This window comes from Corvus kubaryi, unplaced genomic scaffold (genome assembly GCF_017639235.1).
Source record: "Corvus kubaryi isolate FWS band 111438036 unplaced genomic scaffold, C.kubaryi_AGA036_p1.0 66, whole genome shotgun sequence".
In the NCBI taxonomy this organism is placed as follows: domain Eukaryota; kingdom Metazoa; phylum Chordata; class Aves; order Passeriformes; family Corvidae; genus Corvus; species Corvus kubaryi.
In genome coordinates, this window is record NW_024582054.1 from 20,255,179 (window position 1) to 20,276,268 (window position 21,090).

The window sequence follows — 21,090 nt, forward strand, 5'->3', positions numbered from 1 at the left end:
ACTTGTGTCCTCTTTTCATTTCTTCCAAGCTCTTTCACAGGCATAGCATTAACAGAAAAAAGCAAAGAGCAAAGTTTTTTTTTATTTCAGAAGTGTAGCTTATGGAATAACACATCTGGATTTTGCTGTATTGATTTTAACAAATTCTCTCTAACTAACCACCTTCTTGCTGAAGGTAGCTACCAGACATTAGCTACAGAGCCAACTTCCCTTCTAGCTTAGAGAAATTCAGACCTCAAACTAAGCTCCACCTTCTGGACCTCATCTTTACATCACTGCATCAGCCTACCAACACAAACGTTTTATTATTAGCTGTCATCTTCTCCACACTACTGTAATCAAATCCAACCTCCTGGCACAGAGGCACAAGGCTGCCCTGACCTGGAGCTTGGCTGTCTGCGTCTGCAGGGCAGTGTTGTGCTCCTGAAGGAAGACGTTTTGCTTCTGTAGTGTCAGGATCTGATTGTTGAAGGAGACATTCTGTGTTTCCAAATGCTTTAGCTGTTCCTTAAGCAGCTGCTTCTCAGTATGCAGGGCTGCATTCTGAAAGAGAGATGGCATTGAAGGGGTGACAGGAAGAAAAGAAACAGCTGTCCTGATCATCTGGAGTCCTATCAAAGATGAGAACCAATTAGTGATGATCATCCTGCAACAAAGGCATAAAACAAACTCTTCCCAGCATTACATGACGGTAGGACGGGTGTTACACATTAATCCCTGCAAAGATGGGACAAGACGGACACAAGACACATGAAGCACTTAAGTCCCGTGTAGTCCTAAGAGACATCCAAGAAATTTGGTAGACTTGGGTGCTCCAGAAAACCTACCAGATTCCTTTAAGCTCAAAAATCCAGTTTCCAGCAACCCACTCATGAGCACAAGAGAAGTCTATGAGCTAAGAGGAAATAGAAGAAGGCTTACATTCCTTTCCAGTTCAATTGCCCTGTCCTTCAGTTTCAGCAGCTCTGTGGTAGCTTCTTGGTGCCCCGTTTCCAATTTCTCATTCATTTGCTGGTTGGGAATGAGCTTCTCTGCTGAATTCCTCAGTGACTTCTGAGCACACTGTCCATCCTGCTGAGTCTGCTTAAGTGCATCGAAGTCCTTCTTCACCTACACAGTCAACAAGCAACTTCAGCACTGAGGGAACTGGGATTATGCATTAATAATGATGGGATATGTCACTCCTCTCTTGCTCTGTACAGACTTTCAGAGATTCAACAACCATTACCCCACTTCACAGACAGGGTAGCTGAGACACAGACAGGTGGAAGATTCCACGTCTCTTGGCATCCAGTCAGGGGTCTTTTGACCCAAGCTCACTGTCACCTAACAAACAGGCTGTTCCTAGGTGAGATGTTTCAACTGCAGTCTTCTTCAGCCTATGTTTCCACTAAACAAGGCAGAAAAACACAGCCATGCCAATAAAAAAAAACACGGGAAAACAGATCTAAAAAGAGCAATTATCCAATAGCACCCTTGCTGATGTGCCCCTAGAACAAAATTTTTTAATGAATTTTGTTTCGTTATATAGAAAGGGACAAAAAAAAAGGCAGTCCAGTGGAAAAAAGTTCTTTGGAATGATGTGTATAGAGAGGGGCAGAGAGAAGAGACAACCTGTTCTTCAAAAAAAATCAAACCTCAAACCAAAGAATCTCTGAACATGCGAACACATTTACATGTTCAGAACTACACTGTGAAAAGTTAAAATTCACTTAAGCTCTTACCATATTTAGATCATTCTGTAACTGCTGGTTCAAGTTCAGAAAGTCTTTCACTTGCGCTTCCAGCATTGCAATCTTTTCCTCTTTCACAGCTAGTGTTGATTTTAGTGCTGATTCAGTTTTGCTTTCCAGAACCTTGTATTTTCTGAAAAATATGATAATAGCTTTCCAGTGTATGCCACTAGGATACGAGCCACCATCTAAATAGAAGACTTCACCTTCACCCATTCCCAATCTCACTACATGTTAAATTGTATGTGCTTGCTTCTTCAGGAAAATGATTTCCTCTAGTGTTGCAGATTGCTACTGATACATTATAGCTGGGGAACTCACTTATGGAAAATCCAATCAATTGTAATAGAGGTTAACACCAGCATGGTTCTACAGAAGTATCAAAGAGTTATATAACTTGAAAGAAAATAAGTTTTTCTCTTTTTCCCATAATTACACTACAGAAATTTCTTCTCATGGCTCTTTCGTACATTCGTGACAAGAAGGAAAATCCACAGTCTAAAGACTCCTACAAGATGGGTATGTTTCTCTAAGTAGGTCTTACCAAGAAGCCAATATACACACAGGTTGTTGGGATTTTCTTTGTTCATTACTATAGGACTTACAAAGGAATTCCTTGCCATCAGATGTTTCTTAGGCAATATCTATGTTTATACTAACAGGTATCGGGATCACCAATTACATGAAGTAATGACAGACACTGTTTAATAGACACTATCCTTACTTGTTAGAGATCATGAAGAGAAGTACACACTGAAATAGCTACCCAACTACTCTGCTGGCGAGCACAGAGGAACTGTAGTAACACTGCTAGCATGGAGGTAGAAAATTGCATTTCCTTCTTCCACCCAAAAAATGTTTTGCAAAACTTACAGTATGCTGCCAAGCTTGCCTCAGAAAAATGTGATTTATCTCCAAACTTGTTAAGGGTAATGGCAAGGAGACAGATGAGAACCAAAAAGAAAGGCAAAGGGCTTCAGTTAGGCTGAGTCAAAAAAATGACTAGAAGAGCTCAGTTTTCTTACGTGTCGTCATTTCCATTATCATCCCCCAGCAGCAGCTCTTTGTTCAATCCCATCTTCTCCAGTTCCTGGCTCAGTTTATCCAGCTCACTAGACAACTTCTGACTCTTCAGCTTCTCCAGGACCAAATCCTGAAAGAAGCATTAACATGACTAGTTGCTATGCAAAGGGTGGTGATAATTATCCAGCACTACACATTTCTTTTAAGAGTACTGAAAAAATCATTGGATAAAATCCTGGTTTCAAGTAGGTCAGCTAAAATTCTTCATCAGTGACAGCTGAGTGCAGAATTAAACTGACTGCTTCTATTTATAGGTCACTTGAAATAAATCTGCAGAATGCTTCTTTTGGCCTTTGCCTCACTCACTGTACTGAACGACTTCTGCCAACACTGGCTTTGTGCCTGCCTACCAAACGAGGGAATGTGAGGACCAGGAGACACCATCCCATCTCTGTGCCACACAGGGATGTGTGCAGGCCAGGGGACCAGCAGAGGGAGTTCCCACCTCTCAGCTAGGACAAAAAGCCCTGCCAGCACTGGCATACACAGAGAGGAGCAACAGGACCTCAGTATGGAAGTCTTCTGAGGTATGATGGCTATGATGTTATTAGCAAGGGACTTGGTAACAGGCTCAGTAGTGAATAATGCACTGAGTTTCTGACATACGGTAAATTACTGCCCAAAATTTAAAAAGTGTATTATTGTAGCATAAGAGACAAGACAGCTTTGGACTTGTGACCTTGCTCACTTATTCTGGTATCTACTAATGCAGCCTGGTTTCATTTAGGTTTCTTTGGGAAGAAACTAAAGCAGAACCCAGCAAGGAAGTCAAACAAGGAGAAGACCTGACAGCATTGTACCAGAAGGTATATTGGGACAATGCTTTGCTGTTATGCCAGTAAAGTGGTCTGTGTGGAAACGGCCTCGAAAGACAGCCTGCGTTTCTAAAAAGCACAAATTACTTTTGGTGCATGGCTAAGTGTGAAGATCCCTACCATTCAAAATTCTCTGAAATACAAAGGCACCATAGAGATCTACATTGCTCATGTTTCTGCTAAAAGTTTTCTTAAACAACACATGAAGAAAGAACAAAAATGCTACTGAAGCACTTTAAGTAAAAAAAAAAAAAAAACACCAAAACCAAACTACCCTGAATATCAAATAGAAGCAAGAATAAAATTTTAGAAAAATATTTTGTTAAACTCTAGGTATTCAAGAGTCCTCTGATATCACAAATGTAGCCATGAATTCATTCACACGGCAAGGGAAAAAATGTATGGGTAAGGCCAGTGCCAGTCCAGTGGTCTGTAAAAAAGGGTCCCTTCAACATCCATTAACTCCTTCAGCAGGATCTATAGAAAGTAACTAAGGAAAAGAAGATGGGCTGCTGTATGGAGGTCTGCGCCACTGGAAAATCTGCAGAAGTCTGAGAATGAAAAGATTAAAAAGGAGCCTTCTCAAAAATTATATTATTTTATTTATTTTTAAGGAAAGTTGGACAGAAACACAACTTGGGATTGTGTCAAGTGTTTCTGACAGACTTTATTTCTCCTCCTCAAAATTACACTAATGCTTCAAAAATTGAAATAAAACTGAACATTAAAGTAAGTGATTGCCTACTGTATTAGTCTTGCTAAACTTACTTATTTCACTGAGCTACTGAAGCACAACCCTTTTTCCTTTTAATTTCACAGGAAATCTTGTTTCTGGCAGGACAACAGCAGCTGGGACAGGCAATGAGAGCAAGTTGCAATAACCTGAATCTGCTCATAGGCCACTTATAAGAGTGCCAGGTTCTGGCACACACATCCTCTGATTGCCAAAGTCCCAATGCTTGGTGCAGGGAGAGATCACTGCTGCTTAGCATGCTCTCACTCAGCAGGGAAGCATGTGGGGAAAGATGCTGTATGTAAGGTAGCTGTAAAGCCAAATCTTGGTGCAGCTCTTATTGAAAGGTTTAGGTTGGTCATCTGGGATGGTTTTGTCTCTTTCAGAACAGGGATGCCAATGTGTCCTCAGCAAGCGCTAGAAATTTCTAGACCTGAGAGTCAATCTCCCCTGCTGGAGCTCTTATGTTAGCAAACAATTTTGTGGTCACAGTCAGAGAAAGTATCAAAGTCTTTGGATAACAGGCACCACATGAGAGCTGTTTTAAAATTTTATTCTGCATGGAGAAAGACATAATTTTCAGACTCTGTATTGTGGACACAAAGTGGAATACTGCACAGCTGCACCAAGTGCAGTTTTTGGTATGTTCCACTTTCCAGGAACAGTTGTTAAGGCTGTGAAGATCTCCTGTGGGACAGATATCTCCCTTTAGTACTTCACTGAGCTTAAAAAAAAAATAGCAGCATACAACCCAGTAGAATTATTTTGCTTACCTCTCTCAATGTAGCTAGTGTTCCCTTATCAATTGTAACTTGCTTTAGGAGGTCTTTATTGTCCTTTTCAAACTCTTTCAGTTTATTAGATGAATCTCTGAATCGAGCAATTTCCTTTTCTAGTGTCTTGTTTTCCTTCTCAGCAACTGCCAACTTTTCTTTATTGTCATCCAAAGTAGCATCTCTCCGCTCCAATTGCTGCCAAAGCCATTTTGTTTCTTTCTCTAGCATTTTTTTGTCTTTTTCTAGCTGAGACATTTCTTGTTCTAGGGATTTGTTTTCCTTTTCTAACCTCTCTAGCTGTTTGGCAGAAACCTTTAGCTCTTCAAGGTTCCTCTGGAGGACCTGATTTTCACTCTCCATTCCTTGAACTTCTTTTTCTAATTCCTGGATCTTTTTACTGCTGTTCTCCACCATTTGCTGAAGTCTCTGGTTTTCAGAGTTGACGCTCTGATAGATTAGCTCCAGCCTCTCTGATTTCTTGTTCATTGCTTTTAACATTTCCACATTCTTTCGTAAGTCCTCTTTCTCCCTCTCCAAATCTTTATTTTCTGCTTCTATTTGTGCCATTTTTGTGCTGGTAAATCTCATGGTCTCTACCACTCTTCTAAGCTCCAGATTTTCTTCATCCAATAGCTTGTTGTCCCTTTCCAGGTCACCAAGCCGGATGGAAATATTTTGTAATGTGTCCAAGGATTTTCTTAGTTTCCTATTTTCCACTTCCAGATCGCCATTCTCTTGCTCAAGAACTTCCACTTTTTCTGTCACTATTTTCATCACTGCTGCCTTTTTTGTGAGCTGCTCATTCTCCCTCTCCAGTCGGTGGAGCTCTTTTTCCATTTCTTCCACCCTTTCCACTTTTTCTCTAACCTGGTCAAAATCCTTTTGCAATTGTTTCTTCTCAAATTCCAGCTTGCTCAGTTTGCTACTAGTCTCGGTAACTGTTTCATGAAGGATTTTGTTCTCTTTTTCGATATCCTTCACTCTTGCCTCGCTGCTCACTTGTGATCTTTGTCTCAGGGATAAGACAACTTGATTAAGGTGATCATTTTCTTGTTTAAGGTCCTTTATCTACATAAACAGTTGTGCAAATGTTATTCATCTACTTTACAAGTGCAATACAAATTAGCCCTAAAGCAGACAGATGATTGTTAACAAAATCATATCCATTTAATCCAAGATAAATTTCTCAGCAAATTACTGAATATAACCAAGAACCCAAACTATTGAAAAAAATTGTTACCTCTGGTAAGCCACGATTTTAATAAATTAAAAAGTGTGCGCTACATTCCTGCCACCATCCAAGAAGGCTGAGGCAGAAGGAGAAAGTAAACAGAGGACCTTCAGAGAACACCTTGGAGAAGATGCTTTGCTACAAATAATTCCTAATAGAGGGTATATTTCTGTCTAGGTTTAGTCTAAGATAGTCTTAAGTCCCAAAGTCCTCATCTTTAGGATCTGAAGACTGAAATTATCTCTGATAAGGTGTCAGGAATCTCAGAATGCTTGAAAATGTAGAGCAGTTACAGATGTCATTAAAGAGACACTTCCTGTAAGGACAGTACACTTATCCCACTGGTCAAATTTCAGCTGATGCAATTGCAATTTAGACTGCAATTTGCATTTGATTCTTATATTAGACAACATCCACACAAATCAAAAGGGCCTAGACCTGAAAAAATCACAAACTGCTCTTCTTGACAACTGAGAATATATCCTGTTTTACTTCCTGCCCTACCTTCAAACCATGCATTAATTCCTGCCACAAAGCATCTGTATTTGTTCTAACTGAAATGCAAGACTTTGTTGGTAAAGTGCAGTTTCCCAGGGAGAAGTATGGGTAAAAATCCTTCAAGATCACAAGAACTACACAAAAATAAGATGTTTTGCTATTTAATTTTTGCCTCACAGAAACTTATAAATTTTCATACAGGTTGAGAATATTTAGACCAGTCTCTAATGATCTTTGTCTGTACTTTTTTCATTTGTCAGATTAGTACAGATGATATGATACTTGCACAAACCTGTAACAAGAGAATTTCTAGGCATTGCACATGAACTGCACAGTGGTAAAAGCTGAAGGGCAATTAAAATGTCAATCCAGAAGACAAATACTTTCTCAGCATGTCTTTAAAATAGTGCAAAAAGGCTGGCTGAAGGACCTCAACCAAACCGATCACGCCATACAGGTGGCAAAAGACCAATCTTCAGCAATAAAATGGGGATTTATCTGCACATCCTAAAACCAGATGGTATTCCATTTAGTAAAATCCAAGGGCTTTTTTCCCTCAAGGGGGAATGTCTGTTCATATAACAGCCAGAAGATCCCCTTATGGTAACAAGAGCAGAAATCAGCAAAACATGCTGGGCTTCTATACTTGAAGAAGCTTTTAACCTAGATTTGAACAAGTTCAACCTGCACTTAATAGCTCTCAAATTGCCTTATCTCCCTGAGAGAACCAGATGCTCTAAATGGCATCACTGAATTACCATTACTGAGCACATGTTGTTATATTACATTTGAGAAGTTTTCACCTGTCTGTCTTTGTCAGCTTTTAGAGTCTCCATGACAACTTGTAGCTGCTCTTTATCTTTTATCAGCTCCTCACTCAAGGTTTCCAAGTCTTGATTGCTTTGCTTCTCTTTTTCAATTTGATTTTGCAACTTCTCAATCTGTATGGAGAGAACACACCAAAACACATCAGCCACAGCTTGACACAAGGACTGTTTGCACTTTAAGTCATTTTGAAGACCAGAGAGAAATGAGATGGGGACTATGGCTGAAAGATTAAATCCTTCTCTTCTGCAGTTGCCAATCTCAGAGGAGGAAATGGACTGTTTTTCTCACAGTGCCAAGAATCTTCTTCATGCCATTTATGATCAAAGCATATAAGGCACAGCAGTAAGAAATGCTTAGTTCACCTGCCTGCTGAATGCCCTGTTGTGCTCCTGCCAAAAGTGATTAAGTTTCTCCCCTTCTAAGTGATTAAGGTGCTCCCCTTCCTGGGGAACTTGCCTCCTCCTAGCCACTCCATCACTGATGGTCTTACTCTACCACTGAATGCAGACAAAGTTATTAAGACACTTCAGTGAGCAACAACACTAAAAAAACCAAAACACCAACCTAAAACAGGAACAGAGGAAAAACACTAAAGCACTGGAGTGAGCAAGTTTAAATTCCCACTCCCTGTGCTCTGTTGGCCCTCTTTTCCCCAGTAGGTGACAAGGCTGCATTTGAAAGATTTGTGAATAAGGCTCCAGTCCTACAACAAACAAAAGTTTTCTTACTTATTCCTTTTGAAGTCATACTTGTAATGCATGAAGAACAGAAAAGCAGTAGTTCTTCAGTATTTAGAACCAAGAGGTTCTGGGAACTATACTCCCCAAGTCAGGAAATATTTATTCCTTTCTAAGCTTGCAAAGTACTGTGAGCACCTACAGCTCTGCACAAGTATCAGCTCATTTTTGTCTTGGTATTATCAACTCTGCCAACAGTGAAAATGTCAATGAAAGGGGTATTAAACCTAATTCTTACAAGTGGGAAATAGCTGGAGGCTGGGCTCTGCCTGTGTCAACGTGTGCCTTATTACAGGAAGTGTTTAAACAAGCAGGGGCTGCCCAGATTGGAGATAAGGAGGGCTCAGCAGTTGGAAATGTAACCATGTGGAGGTTCATTGGTCTCAAAGGAGCTGTTCAGAGAAAGCTGCAACAAACTCAGTAGCTCAGCAATAGCTGATCTTCATCTGCATTTCCCAGAAAACTGGAAGCAAGTAAGACATTACTGTTTACAGCTCTTGTCAGTAAGTCAGAAAGGCAGAGACAATGGACAGGTACTCAGACTGCTACTACTTGACTGTGCCTGAAAGGAGGGTTTTCTATTATTAGCTCCTCTGAAAACCTTGTAAGAAAGGAAAAAAAAAAACTGTACGTAACTTTTCCTTTATAACATCTCCCCTTGTACTACCTGAATAATCCTGTTTTGGCTACATGATCCCACCAAGCACTAGATCAGCAGATAAACAAGCATATTCAAACAACATTTTTTGAAAGTCTCAGACAGTGGATGAAATCTCAGCTCAATTAAACAACTTTAGGGAGACAAGATTTTACTATGGGTATCTCAGGAAAGTTACCAAAAGAACCCCAAAGACACAGAACATTTGAGAAAAATACTTCTTTATCTCTTGTCCTCTGACTTATACATGCTTGACTTTAACGCTCTTCCAGAGCCCCTGCACTCTCCCCTGCCCACCACACTAAACGTTTTTCAGTGAGTAAGAGACTTTGCCTATTATTTCCCTGGCACACCTTGCTATATTCTAATTGAGGGGATACATGTGTGGGAGAAGTACAAAAACATACTTGAGAAAGGCAAGATTAAAACAAATTCAAACATCTCACATCAAAGATTATTTTATGTATGTAAAATAATCTTGTACACTGACAAAAACCAGACAGAATGCTGTCTACTAATTGTTTTCCCAAATTTCCCTGAAGGGGAGATGAAGTCCTTCAACTTGACTCATCTGTGGTATTCAGTCAACAGCTCCCATCATATTCTGTATTTTTCTGGTGTAGTGTTCAGGCATTTCACTTGCTCTTAATAGGACTATTTTTGCCTGCCTTTTTTTTTTCATTTCTTTGATACATGTGGTGCTCTCCTTACACTACAGAGGTGTTCCCTACTACTATTTTGTGTCTTACAGAACTACGAGACCTTTAGGTGACCCCACCATGTCAAAGCATTCATCATCTTCAAAAACTTCAGACTAATTCTGGAATCACAACTGTTGGCACCAATATAGTGCTGTAACAGGAGGTGCCCACAGGAATCTGCCTAGGGCAAAGCCAGAGGTTGACCACAGTTGTTCAAGTGACTTGAGTGGCTGTACACCACAGGTATCTGCTGAGTGCTTTCTATGCCTCCCTCTCCAATTTTAGGCATGTAAATTAGAGCTGGATTGAATTACTTATACACAACAGGTCATAAATGGAAGTGTGGAAGGAAGATTAGAGTGAACTGAATCTTTGCAGTTTTCCTTGCTCACAAAAGAAAGCAAAGAAGCAGAACTGATCACAACTTAGCAAATTAATCTCTCCAGAAGATGGAATGATCCAGTGCTGGATACCTGTTCTCTCCAGCAGAGAAATGGGCTTGTTACAATCTAGTCATCCACAAGCAGCATTTCATATCTAGATGCCTTCTCCCCTTGTCCTTTGAAACACCCGGTTAGCTCACAGGCAAGCCAAACAGAACAGAAATCATTGCATCAATGTCACACACACACAGGTTACAGCAGTAATGGCAAAAGGAGAAATGAGCCTTATATTCTGGATAATTTATGAACAGTAGGAATGTGAAAAAATCCAACACGAAAATGTTTTATACTTAAAGAGTAGCAAGCATCTTTTTTTCCCAGCAGCATTTGGCTCAATTAACCAGAGTTGAGGATTCAAGTTACTAGTCAGACAAAAATAAGGCTGGTAGTTGGAGATGAACTGAGCAGTTTGTTTCACAAGGACAAGCACTGAGGTGGCACTTGAGCTAAATGTCATCACAGTTAATAACAGAGTGCAACACACACACATATGTAAGTAAATTTACCAAGTGATGACCTACATGTTTGTTACAAAGACTGGAAGAACTGAGATCTTTGCAGAGAGAGAGAGACACCAGAGAATTTTAAACAGCAAAGAGGACAGAAAAAAAGAAAAAGCAGATCCAGGACTCTGGACAGCCAGAAAGACATTTAGAACATGCTAACCTGAATTCACCTGTGTGATTTATTTGACTTACATGTAAAAATTATTAAACTTTCAGAAAACTAAAGTAGGTCACTGTGACCATGGCTTCCTTTCCTAGTAGTGATGGTTGTGAGACAACAGAAAAGGACATAATCAACAGTACAATCTGACAGGGGCAAACAGGCACTGAAAACCAGCTTTCATTTAATGGGAACAGTCACTTTTTCTTACAATGATGCACATAAGCAGGCAGTGAAGTAGAAGGCAATAAATAAAATTATTAGAATTTAATTGCATAAGAATGCAATTAAATAGATGGGACCAAAACCATGGTCAGTCTTACGGGGATCATGGGTGAACTCCCTGAAAACTCTCATCATTCAGGAATGCTGCACAGTCCTTTGTGCACTGTGTTTAAAAAACTAAGAGCTCCACTTGTTCCTGTGAACAAATTACCTTTTTGCTAAGCTGTTGATTTTCCTTTTCCAGTTCCACAAACCTTAGGCTGCTCTCTCTGGAGGTCAAGGAGGCATCTCTCAGCTCTTGGATTGTGTTCTGCAAGCTCTGATTATCCTTCTCTAGCTTCAGTATTCGACTCGAAGCACATTCATTCAACTCAAATACAAAGGACTTTCTGGCTGTTGAAACATGAGAAACAGAAGGTGGCACTAATCAATTTACAAACGTCTCCTTCTGAGGTGTGTGAGATCCACTCAGATGAAGATTATTGCTGTCAGTCTTACAATTTCAGCTTGACTGCTAAGTAAAGACGGTTAAAAACAGAACCCATTTTCACAGATAACCATTAGCACCTTTAATAAATAGGCTACTATCTGAACAAACAGCCATCTGAACAGCCAGCTGTCTCAAAAGTTGCTCACTTTCTTAACTCTTCTTAAATCTGCTTTAGTCATGTTAGGAATGCGTCTAATGTTAGTAGCAAAATATACTTTGATACCATCTCATACTTTCATCAGAGGAAATAAATTGAGGCAGAAAATAAACCCCTGCTAATTGTTTGCTAAAACAGCAAGGTGGTGCACTTCCAAGAGCTAGTGAAAACTCAGGTATCTAATCACATTTAGTCATGAAAAAAGTTCTTACAAAGGAGTATTCCAGTGCTTATCTTTACAACTTCTTCATCAAGAATATGCTGAATCAGAGAGAATAATTTATTACTAGGTACCCAGGCACAGGACACCCATCAGAATGCTGCTCTGAGAAGTGTCTGAAGTTGAAATCTCAGAACTAAAAAAATTGCATCAAGTTTTACAACAGAGATGTTATTTTACTCAATGTTTGTAAATCAAAGTCTCACTACCTCTCAGCCTCAAAATCCATCACCCAAGCCTTACTGTTCTGTTAATTTCTCTGCCCAGCATTTGAATAATTACAAGAGCAATCTTCTGTTTCACATGAAATAATTGCTACCCATCACCTCAAAACAGCATTTCATATGAAATTGACTTTTAACACTGTCTTTAAATCTAAGAAAATTAATAACTCCTTCTAAATAAGCACTACAGCATACTGAGTACTTTAAGCTGGCAACTTTCTGAGAATAGTAAAATCCTATTTGTCTCTTTTATGGAGCATCACCTGGAGAGCTTCGGTCAAGTGAAGACTCAAATAGTTAACATTAACTGAATACTCCAGTCAAGTTCTGTTCTGAAGCAAAGTCCATCTAAATTACTTTTTACCATGCTTATTTTTAAAATTATTTTGAATAAAATATTCCAAACTGGCTGGTAAAATCTTGTATCTATCACCCTTGCAGACTCAACTTGATATCCAGGAACAGGAGATTTTCCAAAAGAGTTTTGCAGTTTGACTCTATTTGTGACAAACAAGCTGCATTCAGAACAGCAACATCGATTGAAATAAAACTTCTTAAAGAGAATTATTGTAAAATCACAACAGCACTTCCATGAGATAAAAGTCCAAAGTGGAATAGTCTCTTTTTACAAAAGAATCCAGCTTCCTTCACCATTTTATTTTCCTACTGAATACAAGATTGTGGATGTTCTTAGTTCCTCATTCTTTTTCTCTGGTTAATCAGAGAGTTTCTGATGCTCCAGGGCTAAAATGCTAAACATCAGTGCAGTGATAAATCACTCAAGCTAATTTTGAAAGTTATGTTTCAGAAATTAGTAAATAAGATGTAACAAAATAAAACTAGCATTCTTCCTTCTATTACACTGATAGTGAAAGCAAATCAGGAAGGGAACAAAACTTGGTATTTTAAACAGGCCAGAAAATACGATATTTTTACATTTTCCTGAAATACAGGAAAATGTATTTCAAATGATCAAAATTTCTAAGTTTTGAGAAAACTGTTTTCCCTCCACTAACACAATGAGCAATATCCTTGATTACATGTAAGGAGTACTAGAGTGACATTCATTTCTCAGGCTAACATAACCTGCTTTGCAAGATTATTATTTACAAATAACAATTAACTAGTCATTAATCTTAGTGAAGAGAACTTGGATCCTAGACAGCAAGAAGATTTCAGAATTGGTGTCAGGCACACACACAGCTGTTTTACAAAACAAAGCTATTCTAGAGAGTTTCACTGAAAACATCTGCTTACTCTAATTTATTCCTTTGTCTTCAAGTTCAACTGTTCCTGGTACACAAAGCCAAACATGCAAGTCTTAGCAAAATAAGGTGAATACTCAGTAAAAGCTGCATGTTGAATTACAGGAAATAGCTTGTATTTCCCAAGTTCCACTTAGAATCATTATTTAGGCTGGTATGATAGAGTAAATGTTAAACACAGAAATCAATTCTAAAACCTGTCCAGTGAAGAATGAATTAGTTATGTTTGTGATAGTTACGGAAATCAAATCAATCACTCAAAGAAAAAAATATCAGCCAGTTATTTTAACTGCACACATTTTTCAGTATCTAGTAAAAATAAATGACTTCAGCATACACTACTTCCTGGGACTTAAAGGCCAGTTAATTGTCTGTATTAACTGTACTAAAGAATACTAAAGATCACAGACTCCACCCAACCACTCAGTTGGAAATATTCAATGTGACATTTCTGCTGTGTCATTTCCAAAGCTTTCTTTTTTTTTCAATTTTTATTAAAGTGTGATACTTAAAGTCACTCTCTCAGTGATGAACAAAACAAAAGCAAAACACTTTGATGCTTTCAAAGGAAAGTGAAAGATACTAAAGGAATGCATTTTAGAAGTTCAAAAAAAAAACTAAGGTCAAAGACAAGTGGCTGAATGAGGGAAGTTTTCCAATCTTCAATTCACCTTCTGTTCCCATCTCAGGCAACCAATCTGTCTACTCTGAAACAGACCACAAACACCACAGCTACCCCAGCTGGTACTCACTATCTGCAAGATCAGTGCTTTTAGACAGTTGTTCTAGTTCCCAGCCTAGGTGTGCAGACTCGTTCATGCTCTGTTTCTGTGCAATCTCCAAGACCATGTTCTCCTCCAGAAGCTCTTCAATTCTCTTCTTGTCTGTGTCCCGGTCCTGTGCAAGACACACATGAATGCAAACGCATATTCAGCTCATCTGTAAGATTCTAGGTCGAGCTGCTACAAGCACAGTGTATGTTGAGGGTAGAAGAATCTCCTTGAACACTGTGGTTTTATAATGAAATACACCTTCAGCATTAAATGCTTGCTGTGGGCTACCATATATGCCACAGAAAGCAAAGCCCAGCTGGCCCTGTTTAGCATCAGCTCTGGCCCACAATACACTTGGAGAGAGAGGGATGGCAGCGAGAACCTACCAGGTGATCACAGGACCACTACAAGCCAGGACTAGTATGGCAGGCTGGATTCAAGATGTCTCCAGAGCTAAGCTCTTCAAAAACATGCAGCATCATGCTGCATGTTTTTTCTTACACACTGGAAATTCTGCAGATAGAACCTTGAATTCTGCAGAGCTTCAACTCATCACATCGAACTTGGACACAGTCATATGGATCAGCAAGTAGCACCTGCCTCGTAATTTGAATTTTAACTCCTGAAAACAGATCTGGAGAATGAATCTGTTGTTGCTTCTTGTGACTATCTGGGCCATTTGCATTTATGGACACTGAAGTGCTGCCTCAGTGGTTCTCAAATTTTCAGAAATCATAGCCCAAAAATTCATCAAGTCACCCACAAAAGCATTCAGAACCTCCAGCCACTTCGTAAAAGCTAGCATGACATGACCTTTATAATGTCCTGAATCACAGAATGATAGAATGGGTTGGGGTGGAAGGGACATTAAAGATTATGCAGTTCTTAGCATGGGAAGGGACACCTCCCACTAGACCAGGTTGCTCAAAGCCCCATCCAACCTGGCCTTGAACACTTTTAGGGATGGGGCACCCACAACTTCTCCAGGAAACCTCTTCCAGTGCCTCACCACCCTCACAGTAAAGAATTTCTTCTTACTTTCTAATCTAAACCTACTCTCTTTCCGTTTGAAGCCATTCCCCCTTGTCCTATCACTACATGCCCTTGTAATGTAGCATAAAAACAAAAGTAAAAAAAATTAGCATAATGAAAAAGAAAGTGCATACCAGCTCTACATCATGAAGTTTGGATTTCAGCTGCAAATTTTCCTTCTCTAATTCATGCAACTTATCACCACGAGCTCTTGCCATGGTTAGCTGTTCTTCTAGCATGGCCTTTGTTTCGATCAATACAATGTTGTCCTCTCTTAATTCCTAGGGGAAAAAAGTGTTAATTTCTTACTGACTTCTCATAGACCAAGTGAGTTTCATAAAGTGACATTGCAAAAAAAAAGAAAGAAATCTGACATGTTTGTCTCATAAGAAGATTTTTACCTAATATTTTAATGAGAGGTGATACTATGTTTCATTACCTGGGAGTCATTATGCAAGTAAATCTAATATTTCTTAGGGTCTTCTTCCTCAATTTTACCAGTTTAACAGTTTCATTTGCTTTATATGAGGTTAGATCAAGAGGTGCACAAAGAGCAACTGTTCAGTTCCAATTCCACTGTTGTAATACCAATTTCTTTGCCAACTTATCATAGTCCCTTGTTTTCCCAGCTTCAAAATAGATGATTGATTTACTTTCAAGGGATGGGGAACAGTATCCATCAATACATTCAATATCTGCATTCCTGTTTCAGTACACTTATGTGCAAATGCCTGTTTAATAAATTTTCTCTCTCATGAACAGAATTTTAATTCACTTGAACAGTAGAAGTTGTTTTATACTTAACACTCCCTGCCACTTCCCCACTAAACACATGAGCATTAACTGCACAAGCCATGTCGCTTACTCATTAGAGCTTTTGGATCTGGTTTTACTGAGTAGAAGTTTAATTTATTACTTTTCTGTAGCCACAGCATTAGAAACAGGTTAATTATCCTGCACTGCAACTGCTCCTTGCAAATAACAAATGAAACTCTGTGCATTTAAGTATCTTATCCTGGAAACATGAAATATCCAAAGCATGAAATCTGGCCATGAATCATTGGTCATGTTTTAAACACATGTATCAAATATGTCTCATTTTAAGCTATAATACCTCACTTCTAGCTTTTACTTTTGTTGATCCTCAGATAAGTCTTGAGTACAAGACAAATGTTCTGTGGCAGGAACGCATCAGCATTTAAAAGATTAAATGGATACAGTAAGGAATTTTCCCCAGATGAGTTACAACTGGGCAAGAAGCAGATTGATTCTCTACAGAAACTTCATCATTCTCGGGTTTCCTCCCTCCTCTCCTGAACCATTCTGCTGTTCCAATGATACATGCAAAACCAGAAAATGTGCAAACAGACAGGACAAAATGCTTGACAAGTTTATTCCTGGATAACTGATTTCAAATGTGATGTCTCTGCTGACAGAGTGTTCATGTCTGGTCTCTCAAACCACAAACACCCAAACCAAGTAGATTCCTGAAAGATCACCAAGCATGAGCAAATCATTTTCACAGCTTAATCAGCAACTACCTTCTCATTTTTTGGGGTGGAATCAGCCTTAAGAAGCCTTATATGGCTCAGTTATTTAAAAAACAAACAAAAAAGAAAAAAAGGAGAAGAAAAAAGAAGAAGAAAAAGAAACAAGATAGATGTAAAGAACAAGTTAAGAGTGTCTGATGACAGCCACTCCCCCTGCCTTTTGATACTACAGGGGGGCATCATTTAAAAGCCTGTCATAATCTTAATTGTTTGTTGCAGCTTGACTGTATATGGCATAATACGGAAAGTCTACCTTATGCAGTACCATACTACCCTTGATCTCTCAGTGGGTCAGCTACCAACTTGAAAAGCATGAGAGAAAAAATTTCCCTACTATAGTAGCATTAAAAGGACAAGTATGTCAGTGCTTTTGAAGAGGTTCATCTTCAATTAAAATGTCTGAGTATGCAAGTAACTAAAATAACAATAATACTGAAACACTAAAGTTACAGAACCTGCATTTTGGGCCAAGTCTGATCTAACAGGGTCACTTCAGGGTGGGCAAACTTAAAAGGCTGACACTAAACAGATGACAGACCAGAGGAAGTACATGGCACAAAAACTGCTGGGTTATTATGGAAGCTGCCAGAATATCTGTAATGAAACAGCAACGTGCCAAGAGTTTACTTTGCTAGATCACCCCACTCAATGTGGACCACAGCCCTAAGAACTAAGGTGGTGTCTGACCTCAAAAACATGACCTCATAACTATCCTTAAAACTGCCTACCATGCAAGAACTAGTTATTTTAGTGTCTCATCAAGAGTCAAGCTATGTGCCAAGTACATGCACATATGCAGGCTCTGGTACAAACCACACATCAGTGGGAGCTCCAGTGTATGGAAAACTGAGGCACTTTCCATTGAGTACCCAGGATGGGCAGTCATGCCAGTTCAAAATAGTTCTGATGAAATATTAAATTAATAACCAGGTGGAAATGCCTGCTATGACAAGGTAGACATTGCTCACCCCCAGATCACCATGATCTGAGGTTGTCTTAATATTGAGATGTTCATGTAATTTAAATAATTAGTCCATGGGAGCTTTGTAGAGTTACATCTTAAGGCCTGGGAAGCAAAGCTGTCCGAACTAAAACATGACAGCACTAACATCTCCCAGAAGTTGCTGGAATAACACAGCTGACCTAAAAATCTCTCTAGCTACAAATCACACTTGTTAGACAGTCAGCAGGTGGTGGTCATGAGGTGGTGCTGCTTCCTCTGAAATTAAGGTTTATTTTTAATTGAATTAACAAACGCACCAACATTATTTTATAACCTTAAGTTCATTTTAAAATCAGGAACAAATTGGCTGTGTATTTTTTTGTCTAATACACTGAGTTTAATTCAGCTTTTGCAGTTTCTAAAATGAATTACATATTGTGGTTTGATGCCCTATCAACTGCAACTTGAAATAGCTTTAAGAATGTGCATTGTGTATTCAGATGGTTACAATTAACTCTGGGGATAAGTGGTTGCACAATCAGGGTGTGTTGCCACTGGGAAACATTTTCAGAAACTAAAGTAGCAATGAAATTGCTTAAATCTGAAAATAGAGAATTTGCACATGCATCCAGACCCAGTTCAAACCCCTGCCTCGAGGCAGTTCAGAAGCTGTTGCTACTGAGCCATGGCACAGTTAACATCTTGTGACAATCATTGAACAGTATATGAAAACATACAAGAAATGCTTTTGCCTTTTTTTAATTCACAAGAGATTACTCCTGTCATCCTGCATAGAAATTTGATTATGGTGAGAAGGAGGAAAACTGGGCAAAGCACACTCCTTGGCCTCAGCAAACAAGCTCATCTTGTGGAACAGCCAAAGGTTCAGTGGAGATGAATCCTGGAAGGGAGCTTCGCACTGCAGAGAAGCACCTCCATGAAGGAAGCCCTGCACTGAGCTGCTCCTTCACATTCACAGCTCATTAAGCCACCCCAGCAGGAAGGCTCCAGAGCACATTCATGTCCCTTCAACAATGGTTCAACTAACAAGTCACTCCTAAACAATTTGTCAAGACATACAGAGAAGGAAAACAACACACAAGCCCTAAATGTTTTACACTGACATACAGATTTGAACCTTCTGCACTCCTCCTGCAATACCAGGAAGGAAAAGGATTTAAGGACTCATTTAATAGCTTTCTGCATTGATACAAAACATTAAATCCACTTTTTCTTCTCACCTACCAATCTGGCACTGCTTATTAATAACCCTGTCAAGACTCTATGAGCCTTAAGATACCACATTACCACAGAACAATGGCTGATGCTGAACACACCTACATTTTCACTGCTGTGCTCTGTATGATTTGTTGGTCTTAAGGGTTAGAGCAGCTTAGCAAGCCATCAGCAACCAGTAAATGAATAATCACTGTACAGTCTAGAGGTAAGAATCTCTACTCTGTTACATCCCAGAACAAATCTAACCAGACACTGTACTGACCCCAGACATTAATTCTTCTTTCAGAGGGGCAGAGGACTTGAGTCAGATTTGACAGAAAACTGAGCCCCCATGGAAAGCTAGATACTGGCTAGTATGCACAGCCTTTGTGCTACTCTATGACCATAAAAACATGGAATAGTGCCCTGTGGAATCCTCTGAATGCATCAGCCTGAGACCAATGGAGTTTGCCTGCTGCTCAATGCTGGCAGTCCATGGCTGTGTCAAAACTCGATCAATGATGGGAGAGGGAGTGGTGAGAATGTGAAACTCTCTGTCTATTCTAAACCACAGAGCACCCTGCAGACAGCTGTGCAATCCTGCTGCACATTAGAAAAGCTCAGCCCCTACAATAGCAACAATATTTACTAAAGGCCACACTAGGGCTCCAAATCAGACATGCGCCAGATCGATGGGAAATAGTCCTTGTCCCACTACTGTATTTGTGCTGGTTTTGGCTGGGGTAGAGTAAGTTCTCTTCACAATGGTTGGTATGGGGCTGTTTTTTGGATTTGGCTGAACACAGTGTTGATAATAAAGAGATGTTTTTGTTATTGCTGAGCAGGGCTTACACAGAGCCAAGGCCTTTTCTGCTGTCCTACTGCCACGCTGGCGAGGAAGTTGGGGGTGTATGGAGATTGGGAGGAGATGCAGCCAGGACAGGTGACCCAAACTGACCAAAGGGATATTCCAGACCATATGGCATCATGCTCAGTATATAAAGTGGGGAGAAAAAGAAGAAAGGGGAAGACATTTGGAGTGATGGTGCTTCACTTTCCAAGTCACCATTACACATGATGGGGCCCCTGCCTGTCCATGGAAAGCAGTGAATTCCTCGGTGTGCTTTGCTTGTGTGTGTGGCTTTTGCTTTCCCTACTAAACAGTCCATATCCCAACCCCACAAGTTTTCCAGCTTTTACCCTTCCAATTCTCTCTCTGATCTCACTGGTGGGGGAGTGAGTGAGTGGCTGCGAGGGGCTTGGCTGCTGGCTGGGGTTAAACTATGACAGTATTGCAGGGAGGTATCCCTGGAGAGCCAGCACTCATCTCTGACATTCCACAGTTCCACCAAAAACTGACAGAGTGGAAGAGAGAGCGAAGAGAGTTAGAACAAACTTGAAACTAACGTGAAGGTCTCTTAACTGAATGCTGTGTTAAGCAAGATTAGCAGTGCAGGACATGCAGACAGCAGCGCAGGAAAGTGCTGGCTCTGGGGCAAGCAAGGAGGCTACTCCCTTGATCTCAGATGAAGGGGACAAAAACTCCTCTCCAAGCTCCAGGTAAATTATCTGAGCAGCAGGTAAAGCTAAGCACCACCAGCGCACAGTCAGAAGGGGAACACCAGGATGGCTCACTGATAGCCAGTGTGCCAGGGTAGAGCATGACTGATTTGCCAGCTTGAGGGAGGAAAACAGAGAGAGACAGAGCTTTGTACTTCCTAATGCAAACTGAGAATTACTGAGAAGCAAGACAGGCTTTTGTAGTCTATTACTACATTTAATAACCATCCATTTTAGTGAACCTATTCATAAGAAGCAGCAGCTAGCTGCCCCCTTAGGTTATAGAAGGGAAAAAAAAATCACCTACAAAGTAGAGTTTATAGAGCAGAAAAATAAGGTCTATGCTCTCAGCAAGAGGCCTGGCAACCTCACTCTTCTACTTCAGACCTGGATTTTATCTAATTATAGTGAGGTTGTCAATTACCGAACCTGCATTTGTTCAGCAGTCTGGATTTATTTGACCTTGGCTGAAGTGTTACGTATGTGGATTATTGGGAGTTTTGGTGTGAATGCCTCAAAGAACTGAAAGAA

General features: G+C 39.8%; 1 protein-coding gene across 2 annotated transcripts in view; it reads right to left on the bottom strand.

Moving 5' to 3' along the window:
- Window positions 1–21,090, bottom strand: part of CCDC88C (coiled-coil domain containing 88C) — a 97,424-nt gene that overhangs the window by 21,197 nt on the left and 55,137 nt on the right. For both annotated transcript variants that reach the window (XM_042047240.1, XM_042047241.1), the window contains exons 11-19: window positions 15,423–15,569; window positions 14,236–14,380; window positions 11,339–11,520; window positions 7,673–7,810; window positions 5,138–6,208; window positions 2,759–2,886; window positions 1,725–1,866; window positions 922–1,110; window positions 382–543 (exon numbers count right to left, since the gene is read on the bottom strand). In XM_042047240.1, coding sequence (XP_041903174.1) covers window positions 382–543; window positions 922–1,110; window positions 1,725–1,866; window positions 2,759–2,886; window positions 5,138–6,208; window positions 7,673–7,810; window positions 11,339–11,520; window positions 14,236–14,380; window positions 15,423–15,569 — 2,304 coding nt within the window. The remainder of the gene's footprint in view (window positions 1–381; window positions 544–921; window positions 1,111–1,724; window positions 1,867–2,758; window positions 2,887–5,137; window positions 6,209–7,672; window positions 7,811–11,338; window positions 11,521–14,235; window positions 14,381–15,422; window positions 15,570–21,090) is intronic.